This window comes from Scatophagus argus, chromosome 4 (assembly GCF_020382885.2).
Source record: "Scatophagus argus isolate fScaArg1 chromosome 4, fScaArg1.pri, whole genome shotgun sequence".
NCBI lineage: Eukaryota > Metazoa > Chordata > Actinopteri > Scatophagidae > Scatophagus > Scatophagus argus.
In genome coordinates this window covers 13888856-13906092 of record NC_058496.1, presented here as the reverse complement: position 1 = coordinate 13906092, position 17237 = coordinate 13888856, and the positions used below count along the sequence as shown (strand labels likewise).

At 42.1% G+C, this 17237-nt stretch overlaps 1 protein-coding gene across 5 annotated transcripts in view; it reads right to left on the bottom strand.

Moving 5' to 3' along the window:
- Positions 1–2: 2 nt before the first annotated feature.
- Positions 3–17237, bottom strand: part of cltcl1 (clathrin, heavy chain-like 1) — a 28105-nt gene continuing 10870 nt past the window's right edge. For 2 of the 5 annotated variants that reach the window (XM_046387977.1, XM_046387978.1), the window contains 28 exons: positions 16997–17110; positions 16719–16892; positions 16411–16608; positions 16027–16227; positions 15679–15831; positions 15355–15477; positions 14728–14865; positions 14466–14630; positions 14171–14351; positions 13844–14007; positions 13605–13730; positions 13352–13494; positions 12267–12501; positions 12053–12175; positions 11811–11956; positions 11527–11710; positions 10967–11159; positions 10694–10851; positions 10395–10559; positions 9576–9851; positions 8781–8930; positions 8556–8687; positions 8330–8440; positions 7776–7946; positions 7319–7540; positions 6882–6908; positions 3923–3998; positions 3–2680 (listed from right to left, as the gene is read on the bottom strand). In XM_046387977.1, coding sequence (XP_046243933.1) covers positions 2433–2680; positions 3923–3998; positions 6882–6908; positions 7319–7540; positions 7776–7946; positions 8330–8440; positions 8556–8687; positions 8781–8930; positions 9576–9851; positions 10395–10559; positions 10694–10851; positions 10967–11159; positions 11527–11710; positions 11811–11956; positions 12053–12175; positions 12267–12501; positions 13352–13494; positions 13605–13730; positions 13844–14007; positions 14171–14351; positions 14466–14630; positions 14728–14865; positions 15355–15477; positions 15679–15831; positions 16027–16227; positions 16411–16608; positions 16719–16892; positions 16997–17110 — 4497 coding nt within the window. In that variant the 3' untranslated portion in view covers positions 3–2432. The remainder of the gene's footprint in view (positions 2681–3922; positions 3999–6881; positions 6909–7318; positions 7541–7775; positions 7947–8329; positions 8441–8555; positions 8688–8780; positions 8931–9575; positions 9852–10394; positions 10560–10693; positions 10852–10966; positions 11160–11526; positions 11711–11810; positions 11957–12052; positions 12176–12266; positions 12502–13351; positions 13495–13604; positions 13731–13843; positions 14008–14170; positions 14352–14465; positions 14631–14727; positions 14866–15354; positions 15478–15678; positions 15832–16026; positions 16228–16410; positions 16609–16718; positions 16893–16996; positions 17111–17237) is intronic. The other 3 variants (XM_046387980.1, XM_046387981.1, XM_046387979.1) reach the window with 2 other exon arrangements.

Sequence of the window (17237 nt, the reverse complement as noted above, 5' to 3'; positions counted from 1 at the left end):
TAAAAAAATGGCTTCTAGTATAATGTTTATCTTCGAGTAGTCTGTAGCTTTAAATTTTTAGATAGCTTCAGTTTGGTTTTTTTCCCCAAGTAGACTTGAGCGCGCAACAAATGGACGGCTGCTGTCTGGTGCGCTTTCCTGGATGCAGGTGATTTTAGATGTGTCCGGAGACTCCAGTCGGTCTCTCTGTTGACAGTGGGCGGAAACTGGGACTGTCAAGGAAGTTAGGATGTCCAATGGCTATTATCTGTAACCATGGTAACGCTATTTCACGACAGTAGTAGCTTATTCCCGTAAGGGAGCAAAACAAGCCGGAGGAAAAAAAAAAAGGAGTGGCGGACAAGGTGCTGTGTCCGTATCCTGCTTCTACGTGGAACTTGTCCGGTTTTTTATTTAATTTTTTTTCCCCCCGCAATAGAAATGAACCGCGGAGCCTGTAGTGTGACAAGGTCCACTGGGTGACACTGTGGGTGCTTATAAGAGCGCAGGGTGAGAGGAGACCGGCCTCTTGTTCCCCAGCAGAAGAAGAAGGGCGGGGCGCAGCCTCTCAGAGTCTCTATTATCATATCAATACAGCTGCGAGAGAGAGGGAGAACAAAATCGGATTCCACTAAATCTTTTACTTCCAAAATCCTCCTACAGCAACAGTAGATCCAAACAGCCCAGCCACACCCTCTCCAAACAAAGAAGCGGCAGCTCTCACGCAACAGAAACCATCAATCAGGTTTCGGCAGCTCAAAATGTCAGCGTACGGATCCACTATGGGATGGAAATCAGGGCGCAGTGGGACGGAGCTGACCGAGAGCTTGTAAATCTCTTGATGTGAATGAGTTTTGTTTTTCTTAAAAATGCACATACAACACTGTGTGCTAACTTTATTCCTGTACCGTACGCATGACTTGTGCAGATAAAGTGCGTCGTGGTGCTGCTCGGGTTCTTCTGGGTCACAGCTCGGTGTGTCGTACAGGGACTGTCGGGCAGCACAGGAAATAAACTGTAGACCAAACTGTCAGCACAATGAGCAGCTTTGCCTCTAAACTTTGCCATTTATTAACCTGCCGTTTTTGCATTTTGTCCTTTTCTTACAAAAATCCTCTGGCTTTTTAAGACTACAACAACACACTATAGACAATACATACGGTATTCCATAATATTTGACTTCTTTGATTGGTTAGGTATTTCAATATGTCTTAAATTATACACTTTTCAGTACAATAATGATCTTTTTAACCAACTGGCACCAGGATGTGAGCTAATCTTCCCCGTGTTTTCGTCTCATTTAGTGTGAAGAAGCTTCATCATCATTTTCTGTTAGTTGGGTGAGAAGGTTTCATCGAACATCACTTTGTTTTTGACACAACATTAGTAACACATGATATACTTGAGTGTAACATGAAAATTGTGCTCCTGGTTGCAGCTTAATAGTTTGGCAGCACATGCACAGACTACAGCATATAGCATTTTTTTATTATTTAACCTCCTGTCATTTTTTTCTTCCATCTTTTTGTCACAGTCGTCCTGAAACTCCTGATGTTTGCATCAGAGTCTGAAAAGTCGACTGATGAGATCCAGCAACAAGTTTGCAGCTGCAAGGGAGTAGAACTTTCACTGAGTGTCTCTTGGTTTGGTGACGTATCCTTCGAAGGCTTTAGAGGCTAAACACACACACATACACACACGCAAACACACACACACGCACACAGAGTAACCTCATTTTTAGTTCGTATACAGCAAACACTTTGTACCTGTGGTGAGAGGACAAAAATAACTATTGCACAGTAACTGTCCTTCTAATCAGAGCATGAGACAGTTGTGAAATTAAACAGGAACAAATGAGCCCATTTTTTTTTCACCGCCTCCTCAAAGTATATAAGGCCGTAGCAGTGCTTTAGGAGGGAGGCGGAGACGCACACACGCCCCTCTGCTCCTCAGTAATAACGTCTCTTCCTTGTCAGTGCTGAATCTCAAGGGGAAAAAAAGGGGGGAAAAGGGAAAAAAGCTGCTCTATGTTTAATAAAGTCTACGTTAAACAGCAACAGGACAGAGTAGTCTGGTGTCACTAAAGTTAATTTCAGTATGTTAATTCCTCCAGGAGCTGAGAGGTGACTTCATGCTGTGTAGATCAGTGATGCAGTTATAATGTCCAGTGGAAAAGGGAGGAGGGAAGGGAGGGTCCAACAGCCTTGATGCCATCCTGAAGTGTGTGTGTGTGTGTGTGTGTGAGTGGAGAATGAAGAGGTTAAGGGTTTCTATTGCAGTTTCGGTGAATTCAGGTGGAGTCTCATTGAGAATGAAGGCCCAGGTGAGTTTCAGGGGCCTCTGTGCCGTCAGTTTGCCAACTGAGACTCAGAGCACCACAGTTCAGTGTAGTTTGGGTGTGAGTGTGTGTGGGAGAAAGAGGGGACAGGATTGGAAGGGGCGGCGTCAGGCCCCTACATGTTGAAGCCATATGCGGCAGGTGGAGCAGCGTAGGCCGCAGCAGCAGCAGCTGCAGGTGGAGCAACGTAGCCTGCGGCGGCTGCAGGTGGAGCAGCGTAGCCCGCAGCAGCGGCAGGTGGAGCAGCGTAGCCCGCAGCAGCGGCAGGTGGAGCAGCATAGCCCGTGGCGGGGTAGCCATAGCCCGGGTACACTGGCTGGGGAGTCACTGGAGCAGCAGAGGAAGTCAACATCAGCTGCTGGCCTGATCACACAAACACATTCACACAGGTTACACGCTATTAGACAACATTTAAACTTTTTTACTCATTGCAGGTTGTTGACAAAAGCTGATTTTTATTATTGAGTTTTAGGTTCACTTTTCAATTAATCAAAGTTTCTTTTTGTGATTCTTCACTGCTTACTGCTTTGGGTATTTTAAAACAACTCTCTATTTGGGCACCAGAGGTGTGTCCTGATTTGTTTGGACCTTACAGGACAAAATATATTATTTCAACAAAAGTACTGGGATGCTGAGCCCAACCGCTGACTCCCAGTGAAGGGAAATCTTAATGCCTCAGCATACTGAGACATTTTGGACAATGCTGTGCTTCCAACTCTGTGGTAACAGTGTGGGGAAGGCCCTTTTCTATTCTAGAATGACTGTGCCCCAGTACATAAAGCAGAGTCCATAAACACATGGTTGGATGAGTTTGGTGTTTAAGAACTTCACTGGCCCACACAGAACCCTGACCTCAACCCCATCCAACACCTTTGTAATGGCCCAAAGCTTTTTGTCTATACAGTGTAGTTGCCGCTGGTTTCACTAACACAAACAGCTGTCTCAGTTCACTATGAGTAAACGAGGCAGGATGGCGACATTCATTTTTGTGACAATGTAAAATGTAAAAATAGATAGTCATGCAAAATACAGTAATGTTATTTTCTTTCTAGGCGTAAAAGGCAGGACACCATCTGAGGAAAAATTACATCTGACACAAGACTGTAAATGTAAAGTTTCACAAAGCTGTTTCATCCAATCAGTAAACATTTGGTTAATGTTGCACCAAGTTTAACAGGCACAGGCAGATGAATACTGCAACCCATCAGCCTGCTGTTTTCAAAGCAGAAGGAAAGTTTCTGCTACCAAGAAACCACAGCAGGGCTGCAGCTAAGGATTACATTCATTATGGATCAAACTGCTAATTATCTGTCAAAACGCTGTGAAAAAATTCTAAATCACAATTTTCAAGAGCTCAAAGAGATGTTTTCGTTTGTCCAACCAATAGTCCAAAGCCCAAAGACTTATCAAAAATGACAAAGAAAAACAGCAAATCCTTACATTTAAGAACCAGCAAATGTTTGACATTTTTGCTTGAAAAATGACTGAAACAATCAGTTTATTATAGTTACAGCTGGCAAATAATTTGCTTTCAATTGACTAATCGTTGCAGTTCTAAAACACACTTGTTGGTCTCTTGGGGTGACGTGCTGCCTGTAAACCTACCAAACACCATCGGCTGAGGTTCTGTCACCTCCTCCTCAGTTTTCCTTTGGCTTTCTGCCTCCTCCAGTTTGTCCACCTGAGGGCAACAGAGAAAAGAGGACAGATAAGACGCAGATCACCCACACACTAAAACTGAATTCATACATTGTGGGTATCCTGCGGAAACCTTGTGACTCCTCTTAAATCCATGCAAATTTCAAAATGTGTCCTGTTCACATGGATGTTAAACAATGTAGGCTGATCTAAATCAAAGATTTTTGCTGGACACCTACAATGTAGTGATGGAATTGACATACAGTTATATTTAAAAAAGACAATTTCTTATTTGATGCTCTACAATAGACCATAAAGTGCAACGCTTCACCTGTAAGACTACACTAACACAACAGATTTATCACATCCTCTTAAGAAAGGCACACAGTACTTCACAGATGTTCTAAGGTTACCTAAGAGAAGATGCCATGCAGATTTGGTGAGAATTTCTAATACAGTTTCCAGTACAAATGTTAAATCAACAGTTGAAGAGTCTGTTCACCCAAATCACAAACAACAAAATAAACACTTAAACCCCACTGGTATCTCCATGTGCAGATAGTGACTGCCGAGAGCTCTTTTCAGTACAATTCAGTTTTATTTATGTTGATCTCAGTCTCATCAGATATGATGTCCTTGTTCATCATCGAATAACTCACAGAAATCATTGCCAACAGCTTTAACTATTTTTTTTTTTTATTTACATTCAGCAGAGAATGGCTTCCAGTGTTGACATCAAGGTCTGTGGATTATCACAGATGACAAGATAACAAGGGCATTATATTTGAATTTGAGTTTCTAAAATGTTATTTTTTTTTTAGATATATATATATTTTTTTTGTTAGGTTTTGAGAAACAGAAATACAAGCAGATACACACTGGCAGGACGAAGCGGTGGAAAAAACTTTGTTGTTGTTGTTGTTGTTGTGAAGTGCGTGAACTGACCCTTTAAAAGAAAAAAAATAACGTGGGATTTAAAGTCAAAGGAATATTATATTGTGAATTAATATGTTATTAAAGGAGAAGCTCTGCACGTCTGTATGCTGATGCTACATCTCAACAAATGACAATCACAGCTTCCACATGCATCGCATTCATGGCTGTAAGCGGGCCCTCCTGGCAGATTTTGTGTATTTCTGTACTAAAATCAAGCTACATATTAGAAGCTCACAGATTAAGCTTATCCTTGCCAGGCATACAGTATTTGCGCAGTGAGTAGGTTGTAGTGCCAATCTTCCGAGTCAATAAGTGCAAAGACATAATCAGGCATTGTGCTTCAAATGTGGAAAGACAGCTGAATACTAAAAAGGTTTCTGATGTAAGTGGAAATCAGTTTAAACAATCGTTCAACTCATTTAATGGAAAATATAATATTGAGAATTTCTGTTTGGTCATAATTTCAAGAAACAAAAAAAAAGGTGGGGCAAAAGAGTAAAAATGTTAAACAGCATCACTTTTCTGTGTATGACTACAAAACAATATGCCGTGTGTGAATGAAGAATAATTTCTGGCATCTAATTACACTGATGTGATTTTATTATAAAACAAGGCATCACTTTGCCATGCTGCCTGTTCATATTCAACAATGAGATGGCGCCCATGACATCTCGAAATGTCAGTGCTCTCTCGGTATGTGCTTAACTACTGTGAAGCTGGTTTTTCACCTCCTGATTGGCTGGCTGCTAGATTCACCCCCTACCAGTTTGACCAGTGATTTACGGAACAAAGTGTTTGGTTCCCAGAGGTTCAACTTCCTGATTAGCTGAAATAAACTGAGAGAATTCCTCCCAGAGGCAGAAGAAATGGGACTCCATACCCTCTGAAGTTAGTGTTTGTAGCCCCGCATAGATCTGACCGTTAAAGTATTTGAAACTAAAAGTTAGAAACATGGGGATGCATCTACCAAGTCTGGAGTGGCTCGATCTTCTCACCCATATTCATTACTGGTCTATGGAGAGCATTAGCAAAGCGGAAAGACCACCATGTTTGTCATGTTTATACAATATGCACTCTAACATCTATCTTTTGATTTGCACAGCACAACTGAAATAGTTAAGATTTTAAAAAATGAGTTAAAAATGCCACTTAACACTAGATGCAGCCCCAAAAAGAGAGGAGTTAGAAGGTGAGAGGAATCTGTTAGGCCAGAACAGGCTAGTCCTGGTCCTGAAGAACAAGATGACGCACAGGCTTTGGCTCCAGTCATCAACACAGCGTTTAAAGTTACTGTAGAGGCTCTAAACTGGTCCGACACTAAACATCCTGGACACAGTGAAGTCTGCTGAGCCCTCAATCATAAAAAGTCTGTTGAATGATTTTAATCATCTTCCATCCTCCATAACAAAACCAGCAGCTAATCAGAGTTTATATTCATTGTTAACAGGTAGCAGATGTATTCCTTTATAAAGTGCTTCTCAGACCTTTGCAGTCAAGAACTTTTGCAAAGCATATCATATATCTAATTAGAAAACAAAACTTTTTGTTCAAAGTTACAATAAATTATTCCCACATTTAGCCTCCTCTTATTTACACTGAAAATCGATAGGCAGCAGTGCTTATCTTCCTCATTCTCATATTTTCTTGAATTTGTTTCTGCTTGACAGATGAAAGCTTTTTCATGAAAATGAATGAATTTCATTAACCCAAACCACCATGACAATGAGGTTCCCCAAGAGGATAATTTAGAAACTGCTTTCAGGAGATAAACTTTAAATGTCTTAAAAAAAAAAAAAAAAAAAAAAAAAAAACATGTTGGTGCTGAAGTGAAGCAAAAGCCTGCACATGATACCACATCTCTCCAGGACCAGAGCTAGTTAGGCCACAGTCTACAGTGTCCATGCTAGGTTCCTACATCAGAAACCTAAGAGATAAGTTACAACAAAAAACAGACAGAACACATAAAAGAAATAAAAAGAGGGCCAGAGACCGTCACCTTCGCTGCAAACTCATCAACCTGGAAAAGAACCCAAAGAGATGACCCCGTGTGACCTCACATGTCCACAGGTCAGCATTTTAGGACATCATGACGACCAGAGGGAGATTACAGGCAAATATACGGTACTTTACTACCTTTGCTTAAAAAGGCTTTCTCTCTCGTCGAAACTAAAAATGGCCCGTATGAGCTGTTTTTGAGATAATACAGATTACCGTCCACCTCCCACCTGTCAGGACAGGTTTCTACAGGAAATCAAACAATCTAAGAAAAATAAACTGATTTTAGTACACTGTAAAAATGCACAATTTCAAACTTGTCTCCTCTAAAAAAATACAGCAATTAAATCTAAATCTTCCACTAAAGCAGAAACTAAAGATGACCAATGAAAAACATTAACTCATTGTGTTGTTGCTCAGTGGAGTACTAACCTTTGTGAGGTACTCTCTCATGACCTGGATGAAGTATGGCATGGCAAAGTCCATGATGTTGTGTCTCCAGGCCAACTCCAGGACCACATCAGGGTGCAGCAGATCATAGGAGGCGAACAGACAGGCAGCAAAGCACTCCTTCCTGCCCTCCTCCAGGAACCACTGGAGCAGAGTCTCTGCCAGCTCAGCATCCTTAGACTCTGCAGCGTAAAGCATGGCATCCTGGGAAAGACAGAAATTAAATGTGTTAAATTGATTTGTTATGAACATGAACGCCTCCATGAATTAACATCTGTGAAGAGACAACTTCTGGTGACTGTCCTGTCTTTGCTTAGCTAGTCCATGTATCTACAGCATCTCTAGATATTGCATGTCAACCAGCAGAATAAAAAAGCAAACAGTGCCATCTGTAGGAATGTGGAGGTAGCTGCAAGAGCAGAAACACTTGTTTTCTTACCTTGTAGAGTTTGTCTTTCTTGCAGAGCTCTACACTCTGTCTCCAGCGGTTGTTGCCCTTGTACAGGTAAGCAGCAATACGCCTGAACTCAATCAGTTCATGTTTCTCTAACCTTTGTGCCAGGCCAATCGTGTCAAAGTTGTCATAGGCATCAATGGATGCTCTCAGGCCCTATGAGTAACACACAGAATTAAAAAATGAATGCATCACAGATTGTGAGATGAGGGACACCTGCACTAGCCACCCCACCGACCACAGAAGAGCTTGGTATACTGACTACTATTTCGACTTACTATTTCAAAATGTTCCCCTCACATGCCATCAGCAGGAGACAGAACAAAATAATGTCAGTGCTGATTGAGAGCACTGCTATATACAAAATGTGGCTACCATTAGATGGAATTGCATCCAACAAATAACACAACTCCAGGGAGGACAAACAAATTATCGCTCTACCTGCAGAAGCATAAGACAAATTTAAGACAAAATTATTTTATCTGCTCTCACCAAGTCATTATTTTGTCAGCTTTCTATAATCAACCTCAGTGACAGACCTGGTAGTCTTCCTCCTCTGTCAGCAGGTTGTTGAGAGCTTCGTTGACTGACTTGTTGTTGTGATTCTGGACAGATCTCAGGTAAGGCTTGACCAGCTTCAGCTGGTTCACCTGGTTAAGCACAAACAACCCGAGTCCTGTTATATCATGTTTTTGCTCTGCATGGCAAAGGTAAAGAGCATTATACAAGGTTGGATTTGTAGAGTTTGACCTCGCCGCCGGTTACCTTGCCGAAGAAAGAGACAGCTCGGCTGTGGTCCAGCCGTGGAGACAGAATAGTCAGTAGGTCATTCAGTAAGAGGGGTTTGTATTCCAGGTAGAAGGACAGAGATTTATAGTACAGCTCCACATTGGCAACCTGAGGAGAAATAAATGATCCATACGAAGATCACAAACAGTAAAGACATTTGAACAGGAAATACAAAGTTCAGTCACAAATACTTCTGTTTACCTTTGCAATTATGTCTTTGAACAACCCTTCTTTCCACGCATCTGTCGGATGAGACATCATTGTGAGGACAGCGTTGTCATACTCCTCATATTTGTCGTAAAGGAAAACCAGCTCTGCCCATAAATGAGACTGCTCTGCTGCACGAAGGACCTGGTAAACCCAGAAAACACAACAACAATGTGAAAGTCATTTAGGTTTAAAACTGAAGCTCTCTTTCATGTTTGGTTAAATCCATGGTGCAATACTGAGTATATCTGGCTATAACGCATATTTAGATCTAGAAGCAGATAACAAACAAAACAGCATGATGAAAGACATAAGACAGAAATGCTGTATGACTCATTTTCTAATCTCCTACATTTTTACCCACATATACTAACATGGAGTTAACAGGATGAAGTGCAAATACCTGAGGAAACTTGATCAATGAAGGTAATAGATTTAAAATGAGCCCATTTTTTAGAAATCTAGTACTGTCGAGGCAGAGAGCACAGAAAGCTTTAAGGGAAAAGAAAAACAGCTTTTTCCATTTTCATACAGATAGATTTTAACTGCTTAAAGGGTAAAAGAATGTCTAATCACCACAAGGCAACAGCAATATGTTAGTACAGGGCCAGCTTTGAAAAAAACGAAAAGGTATCGACGGTGCACAGCATTACTCTTTTTCCAGGGTGCTGATGAGAAGCTGAAATCTTTGCAGAGTAATAAATCAAAAGATTTCACAGCACACAAGCAGCCGCCTCATGTTTGAACTCTTTGATTTATTACAAATGATGATAACACACACACACACACCTTTGGGATGTTGACTCTGGACCAGAAGAGCTCCAGGTGCTCCCTCATCTTCTGAGGCTTGAACTTTGAGTAGAGGATGGCGAGCTCGGTGAACATGCCCATGTGAGCCCGCTCCAGACCGAGTGCAGCCTCCAGCAGAGCGATGAGTTCCTCAAAGTACCCGCGGTCCTGATAGTAGCTGATCAGGTCCTCCAGCTCGTCTGCATGGATCACTATGTGAAGGCCACATATTTGCGCCAGACGAAACTCCTCGCCATCCACACATGCGAAACACACCTGATGACAGGAGGGAGCGTTAACAAGACGAGAGAGAAAACAATTTAAAAAAAAAAAAAAAAAATCATCTTCATCACCTTGTGGCTTGATGAATTTTCTCATAACCACCTTTCAGAGGGTGCATCTCTTCAAGAGTGCACATACCGGCGTGATCAATCAGTTACTAGTTATATTATACTTCTATCACTTTTCTAACGCAGCAGTAGACGGAAGTGAATGTCACGACATTAACAAAAAAAGGCTTCAGCAGGGCAACATTAAATAAGCAGAGAGAAATATTAAACACACATCTTGTTTGCCTTCTTAACAACACTGTAATTTATGACTAAATTGTCAACTCTGATGCACTGGCATAATAAACCACAAAAGAGTCTGGTCATTTTTGGTATTAGGTATCAATGTTTGTTTACTGATTGTGGGCCAAGTCGGATACATCAGACATCCCAGTAGTAATTAGGACTAGGATGTGGATATGAATGGTATATATGAGGCTACAAACTGACTAATGCAGTGGCATGAACATGGTACAGGAGTCATAGTTACCTCTTTCCATGTCCGTGTGCTGTTGGCTTTCCTGGCGCTGTCCACAGCTGCCTGGTACTCTCCAAGGTGGACGAGTGTCGATGCAAGGCGAGCAAAGTTGGACACGTTGTTGTACAAGAGCTTGGCCGCTTCATACATGCCCTCCTCATAACATCTATCGCCCACCTGGAGAAGGAAAGAAATTAGCAGATAGATACGCAGTTACTGGTAAGTGTTCAGTATTCTGGCAAAGAACAACACTCACATTCTGCGACAGCTACAAATTCCTCTTAATACAACAGCTGGGACATTTTTCTCACCTGTTGTATGTGAGCATTGTTGGGCCCGCTCACAAATTCCTCTAGCTCAGCTAGACGATTTGTTTTAGCTAAAGCAAAGATCAGCTCAGTCTCCACGTAAGACTCTCTCGCTTTCTTTCGGGCCATTTGGAGGAATTTAACCAAGTCTTCCCAGTTATCTGCAAAATACAAACAACACCTTCAAGATCATCTCAGATCAATCACACAAGAGAGACAACTAAAATGGGAGCTATTGGTTTGAAGCAGAGTTGTGCTACCAAGCGAACGGCTTACTGTTCTTGCTGGCGGCATTGACCACCTCCATGTAAGCTGAGGGGTCAACTGCTTTAATATATGAGTCAATGGCCTCCTTGACCAGGTCTCTGTGCAGCTGAGCTCTGCCCAACTGGCTCCACACCGCAGGCTCATTACAGCGCTCAGCAAACTCGTAGGCACGATCCAAGTTCCCTATGTGCTCTATTAGTACCTACAGAAACAAGGAGTTTTGCATTTTAGGCTGGGAAATTGCAGAAGGTGTGAGATAAAACACTGCGAATAAAAGTAAGTTAACAGTTTTAATTTACAGTTTACTTGCAGCAATACATAGCACTGGCCAATTTGGACAATGTAAGACGTTTTATAAACCAAATCAATCATTTTAAAAGGACTCAACCTTAAGTATATTATAAATATGCCCTGCAGTGAGGATGTTTTATTATGTTATGCTCGACTGACAAACTTGCAGTTGAACTGATACTCATATTAAAGTAACTTTGAACAGCCCATAAGTACCTGACTTTAGTACTTAAAGTAATAGTATGAGGGCAGCTCGAGCAGTAATACATTTATTTTACCTGTATGGCGGAGGTGTTGACATCAAACTTCTTGAAAATGGCAAACGCTTCCTCAAAGAGCTCATTGCTGATGGCGATATTAGCAATGTCTGGGGCATCATAGTTGTCTAGCCTGTTAATGTACTCCATCACACGAGTACGGTCTGCCTTGATGGCCGTCAGAATCAGCAGGTTCTGGAGGTTTCTGGGAAAATACAAAGAACAAAGGGATTATTTAAAAAGATGACAAAAAAGTATTGTAGCCAAATTATTATAAAGCCTAACAGACGGTAAGTGTGCTGTACCTGTGCTCACTGAAGACAGAGTTATCGAGCACGATCTTCTCCAGCAGCTCAATCAGCTCGTTGGGCAGGTCTGCAGTCATGAAGGCCTTGACTGTGACTGACACCTCTTCTGGGTCCTGGGTCTCTGACAGGGCAGTCTGGACCACCTGACATGGGATCAAAGAGGGAGAAGACAAAAATAAACACTGAAAAATAGCACTCATTCACAGTCGCTTAATGAGATGAGCTGGAGGACATCTAACCTGGTCAATGAGTTGTCTTCTGAAAGGATTGTTTTCTTCTAACACATTTGCCCAAAGCTCTGGATCTTTCCGTCGTACCAGATATCGAGCCTCACTTTTGAATAACGAGTTCTCATTGCACACCTGAGAAGAAAACATAAAAATGATTAAAGTTTTATCTCTTTTAGAGTTATTTGACTGAACATTTGGATGCTACATCATGTGATCCACACACTTTGATAAGCTCCAGGTCACACTGTCCTCTCTCATAAGCCACACAGGCCAGGTGGGGGTCTCTCTTCTCGCAGTATTTGCCAACGACAGCGCTGTCATAGAACGGGTTCTCCTTTAGGAAGCGCTCAGGTGTGTTGTTGCTGTCAATGTAAATCTTGGCAAGTGCATTGTGGGTAGCTGGCTCCTCGCATCCTTCATGGATACGAGACTCCAGCCACGGCAATAGAAGTTTTAACCTGAGAAGAAAATGGAAATCATCAACTTCATCAAATAACTTTTAGAAGAGGCTTTCTGTATTATGCTCAACCACAAAACTAGATGGCAGTGTTGCACATTCAGCAGGGTCATTTATTCCAAGTATTCATGTTTACACTTTCTAACATTCATATTCGGATACGGAATGAACAAATAGCTGCAACAGACGAAGAACAATTAATCTCCAAATAATACTGAGGCATCCACGAAAAAAACAGAGTAGGATAACAGTTCTACTTAAAAGGCACAGAGAGAGTCAACAGTGGGACCATTTTTCATGGCAAAACAAAAATATTTATTTGAGCTTCCATAATGCAGACACTAGCAAGTGTACACAAAGCAAAAGACAAACACAGGAACCCACATATTTACTCAGATTTATTTATGTGCATATTTCAGCCACTTCTGTTTCTGTGAGCTCAGATAGATGACTCTATTAATATTTAAATTTTTGCCAGCACGGTGCTTCCAACTTTATTGCAGTTCACCCTCTCAGGCATCATTGAGAAAGAGATGATTATTTTTTTTCCAAGGTAGTGCTTTTTTGACTTCTGTGTCTTTCTGTTAAGTAGTCCATTCTGTCATTAAAAGACAAATGGACAGTCAATTGGTTCAAGCAGACCACAAGCATGACCTGTGTTGTAAACACAGCCTACGTAATCACGACATCTAGACACATTATTGAAGCGGTTCAACTGAACGCAACTTAGATTTTTGCATCAGGTCCCCATCATTTTGATGCATAAGTATTATTCAGACATTGCATCCAGTTCAACAAACAGAAGCAGCTGTGCCTGATGACAAGACAAAGTGGAACCATTGGTCATTTACCTGTTTCTCTTCTCTACCTCCTCCACCAACTCATCAGTGGAAAACTGCCCTCTGACCACCATGATCAGGTTCTTAATAACATCCTCAGCACAGTCCACATCCAACAGACCCCCTATCACCACTGGTAAACGACTGGGGTTCACCTGAAAACAAATGCAACAAATTCTAAATAAAGATGTCAACATGGAGTGAAAATAAGGCTTGGAGTAAGTAGTAACAATGCATAAAGTCTCATCAGTGGCTTTGATCTTACCTTCTGTACATAGATTTCTATGTATTTTTGTAGATTATTGCGGTAGAGGTAGAGCACCAGGTCATGGACGAAGTCAAAACGGTCACACACAATGATAAGAGGAAGCTGGTCTGTTAGCTTGGCCTCCTATGACAGGAAAAACAAAAAATTAAACTGAATCAAATGTATAACATTTATTAAAAAATGCTACCAAATGATAAAATCCATCCTTAATGCTATGACATAGGGAATGCTTTTACCTTGAGGAAGTTTTTAACCCTCTCCGGGTCGTAGCAGTTGCTCTCTCGACAGATTCTTTCCACTTCTTTGATCTGGCCTGTTTTACAGGCAGCCTGGATGTATTTAAAGTGAACATCAGGCTCCTGGCTGAAGTTCACAATCGACCCGAGGAAGTAAAACAGGCCTTTGGTACAGATGAAAGTTGAGAACAGCACAAAACTTAGCTTAGTTACGATGACTTAAAACCTGCACAAAAATGGTAAAATTACCCATTTAACACATTTTCTCACTTTAATCCAACATGCCCTCAGTCTGCACTCAAACTCCCACTTATGTGTGATACCTACCCTCATAACTCTTGAAGGATTCAAAGAGCTCCACTAATGACTGAGTCCCCAGCTGCTCATGATACTTAGATGCTACCTGGACACAGAGCTGCAGGTTTTGCCTGATGTTGGCGGACAACATGGCCCTTAAGCACTCCAGAGAATCTTCTACTGATAATGAACCAAAGAAGTTCACCAGCCACTAAAAGGAGAATCAGAATAAAGACAAAAATTGAGACAGCAAGGCAAGAAGGGAGGAGGAAAGGCTCCCAAGAGAGCAATATTCACAGGCGTGACCCAACATCCACCGGCATACCTCTGGGTTGAGCAGATGCGTGTGCACCACGGCTCGTTTGATATCATACAGGTCGGTGTAGTGTTCAAGAGCTCTCTGCAGTAGACCTGCCTTCTCACACAGCTGAGCAACATGGGCACGGTCATAATGGGTGAACATCTGGTTCCCCAGGATTGCATCTGCTACCTAAATAAGTTCATGCACACACAAATCCTGTTTAATACTATCACAGGGGAAGTTTGCTTTTTGTAATCAGGACAATCGCTCCAGTCTGAACGTTCACCTGGGGGGCATGTATGAGGTTCATCTCAAGCAGACGTGTCTGTAAGTGTCCTTCGGCAGGGCGGTTGTTCTTTAAAGCATCCAACAGGAAGGAAGTGCACTGCTGGATCAGGTTGCCCTCCATGAACACGTCTACGATCTACCATAGGGCAAGAGAAATAAAATAGAAAGAATGACATAAGGAAAAAATTTTGGATTTTTCTACCATGTGGGGACCATGATTTGCGTTAGCACGCAAGGTAAAATTAGAGTCTCATGCTCTTGAGAATCACAAGCCCAGGGGCCAGATTTTGCTGGTGCTTTTCATATTTAACAACATCTGTGGAGGCCACAATTGAAAACAAGTGTGTGTATTAACTTAAGAGAAGCTCAAGTTCTCTGGTTAAGATCTGGACTGAGCACAGCAAGGATGTGGCTTTAAAAAGAGGAGGGGGTAACTGACTCAGTGAATTCTTTGCATTGCTGGCACATCTGGAATAACACAGATGAAGGCTCCCACACTGGGCACTTTGTGTGTTTGTGTGCATGTGTGAGGATAAATTTGTAGATTTTAAAAAAGGAGAGCATGTGTAGGAGCAACATCGCATGTCGGTGTCCAGTGAGGTGGTCATGCTGATGGGCACATTACCTGGTTGATGTTGGCCAGCGGCTCCTCGTCCTGGACCAGCATCTGGGCAAACTGCAGGCCCTGCTCTGGATTGACACGCATCACATTTCTCAGCAAAAACACCCAGTCTGGGGTGTAGCCCACCTGCAAGAGCACAGTTGGATAAAAATGCAATTCTCAGTTCAGTGATAATGATTTTATACAATCACATTTCTAGGCACGAAATAATGTAAAATCGTTGACCAAATCATACTGTGTGGTGTTTTCATATGTTGAATTATGCATGCAGTGAATAAACATGTCATTGCAGAGCTAAATAAGGGAATGGAAAAGGGAAGCGATTACCTTTTTAGCATACAGCACTATCTTCTGGAACTGGCCAGTCTCAGCGAAGCACTGGATGACCTTGTTGGGGACGTTAGCTCTGAGGTACACACTAAGAGCGAGGGTGGGGTCAGAGGCCTTCACCAGGTCTCCCAGCTCCTCTGAGCACTCCAGCTACAACACAGATTCAATCACAGTAGCCAGTTATGAGTTAGTGATCACTGTGTAGACGGTACTACAGGGTAAACATTGTGTTTACTGACAACCACCATCACTTCCATTATCACTTTTGAAATGAGTCTACTGTATATCTGCGCATCAGCCCAAGTTTACAAATGCAGTCTGGTTGTTCCAAATCTGCAGTTCTACCTTGTCCTCCTTCAGCCATTTCTCCAGCAATTGCTTGCGGCCCTGCTGCAGGACAGGCCTGCACAGCTCCAGGGATTCAAACTTGTTGAGCTGCCCCTGATCCAGCAGAATACCAAAGTACTGCAACAACGGAGAGGCCTGGCCAGGCTGGGCTGGGACACTCTGAAATTTACGGATGGTCTCTGCCGTCCGCAAGATACCCTTAGAGGAGGCAAGGTGACGATGAATTGAGGAATAACAGGAGCAAAATTGAAATGCCATTAAATCTAGTTACATCTACTGATTTTGATAAACAAAACAATACTTAAATATAAATGTAATTATATTTCCTAGACATTTTTGAATTTTCCTCACACTACAATGCAGCAGTAAAAACAGGCGTACCTTGGGTGCTGATGCAGCAACCTTTGCGGCCTCCGAATAGCTTCCCTGGGCAAACAGAGTGTTGAACTTCCTAGCAAAAATCTCCTCAGCTCCAGCAAGGTTTGACCTCACAGCCATCCTCAAGGCAAGATCAGGGTTCTGCAGGACGTTGGTGGCATAGTTGATGATGTTTTCCTCTTCAACACACACCGACAGGACCTAGAAAGAAAAGATGAACAACCATAAAAGGAACTAGTTAAAGCTTGTTTAAATTGCTTTTTGACTTATTGTCTGTATTTTTGCATGTCTGTTTACTGCTAGGTCCTCACCTGCCCCTTCTTGTTGACCCCAATAATTCCTGAAGTGGCTTCATGAGGGGCGGTCACAAAGATGGTCTCTGCACTGATTCGGTTCATATAGATACACACTCCAGACTCCAGGTCATACAGGTGAATGTAACCATACTTTGTTATCAAATATATGACTCCATGTTTACTACCAATCTGAGGAGAATGACCAGAGAGAGAGAATTTGTACATTCAGAAGTCACCTGTTTATAAACTATATGTTTATATAAAATAAATGAGCAGGAGGGGTCTTTCTTTACCTGCATAGCTACAGGAAAGTCTGTCTGTGCCTCTGGAGGGAAAAACACATCAACTGCTTTCTTAGCAAATGGCTGGTTTCCTGCAGCTGGCTGACCAACCTCAATGATGTGCAACTGAAAGAAGGAAGCCCACACAAAGAAATAACCTCAAAAGACAGACGACCACGGTAAAGCCAGCATCATTACAACAGAAGTGAATTCCTGCACTTTGATAAATTCTGACCTTCTTGACGTCAACATT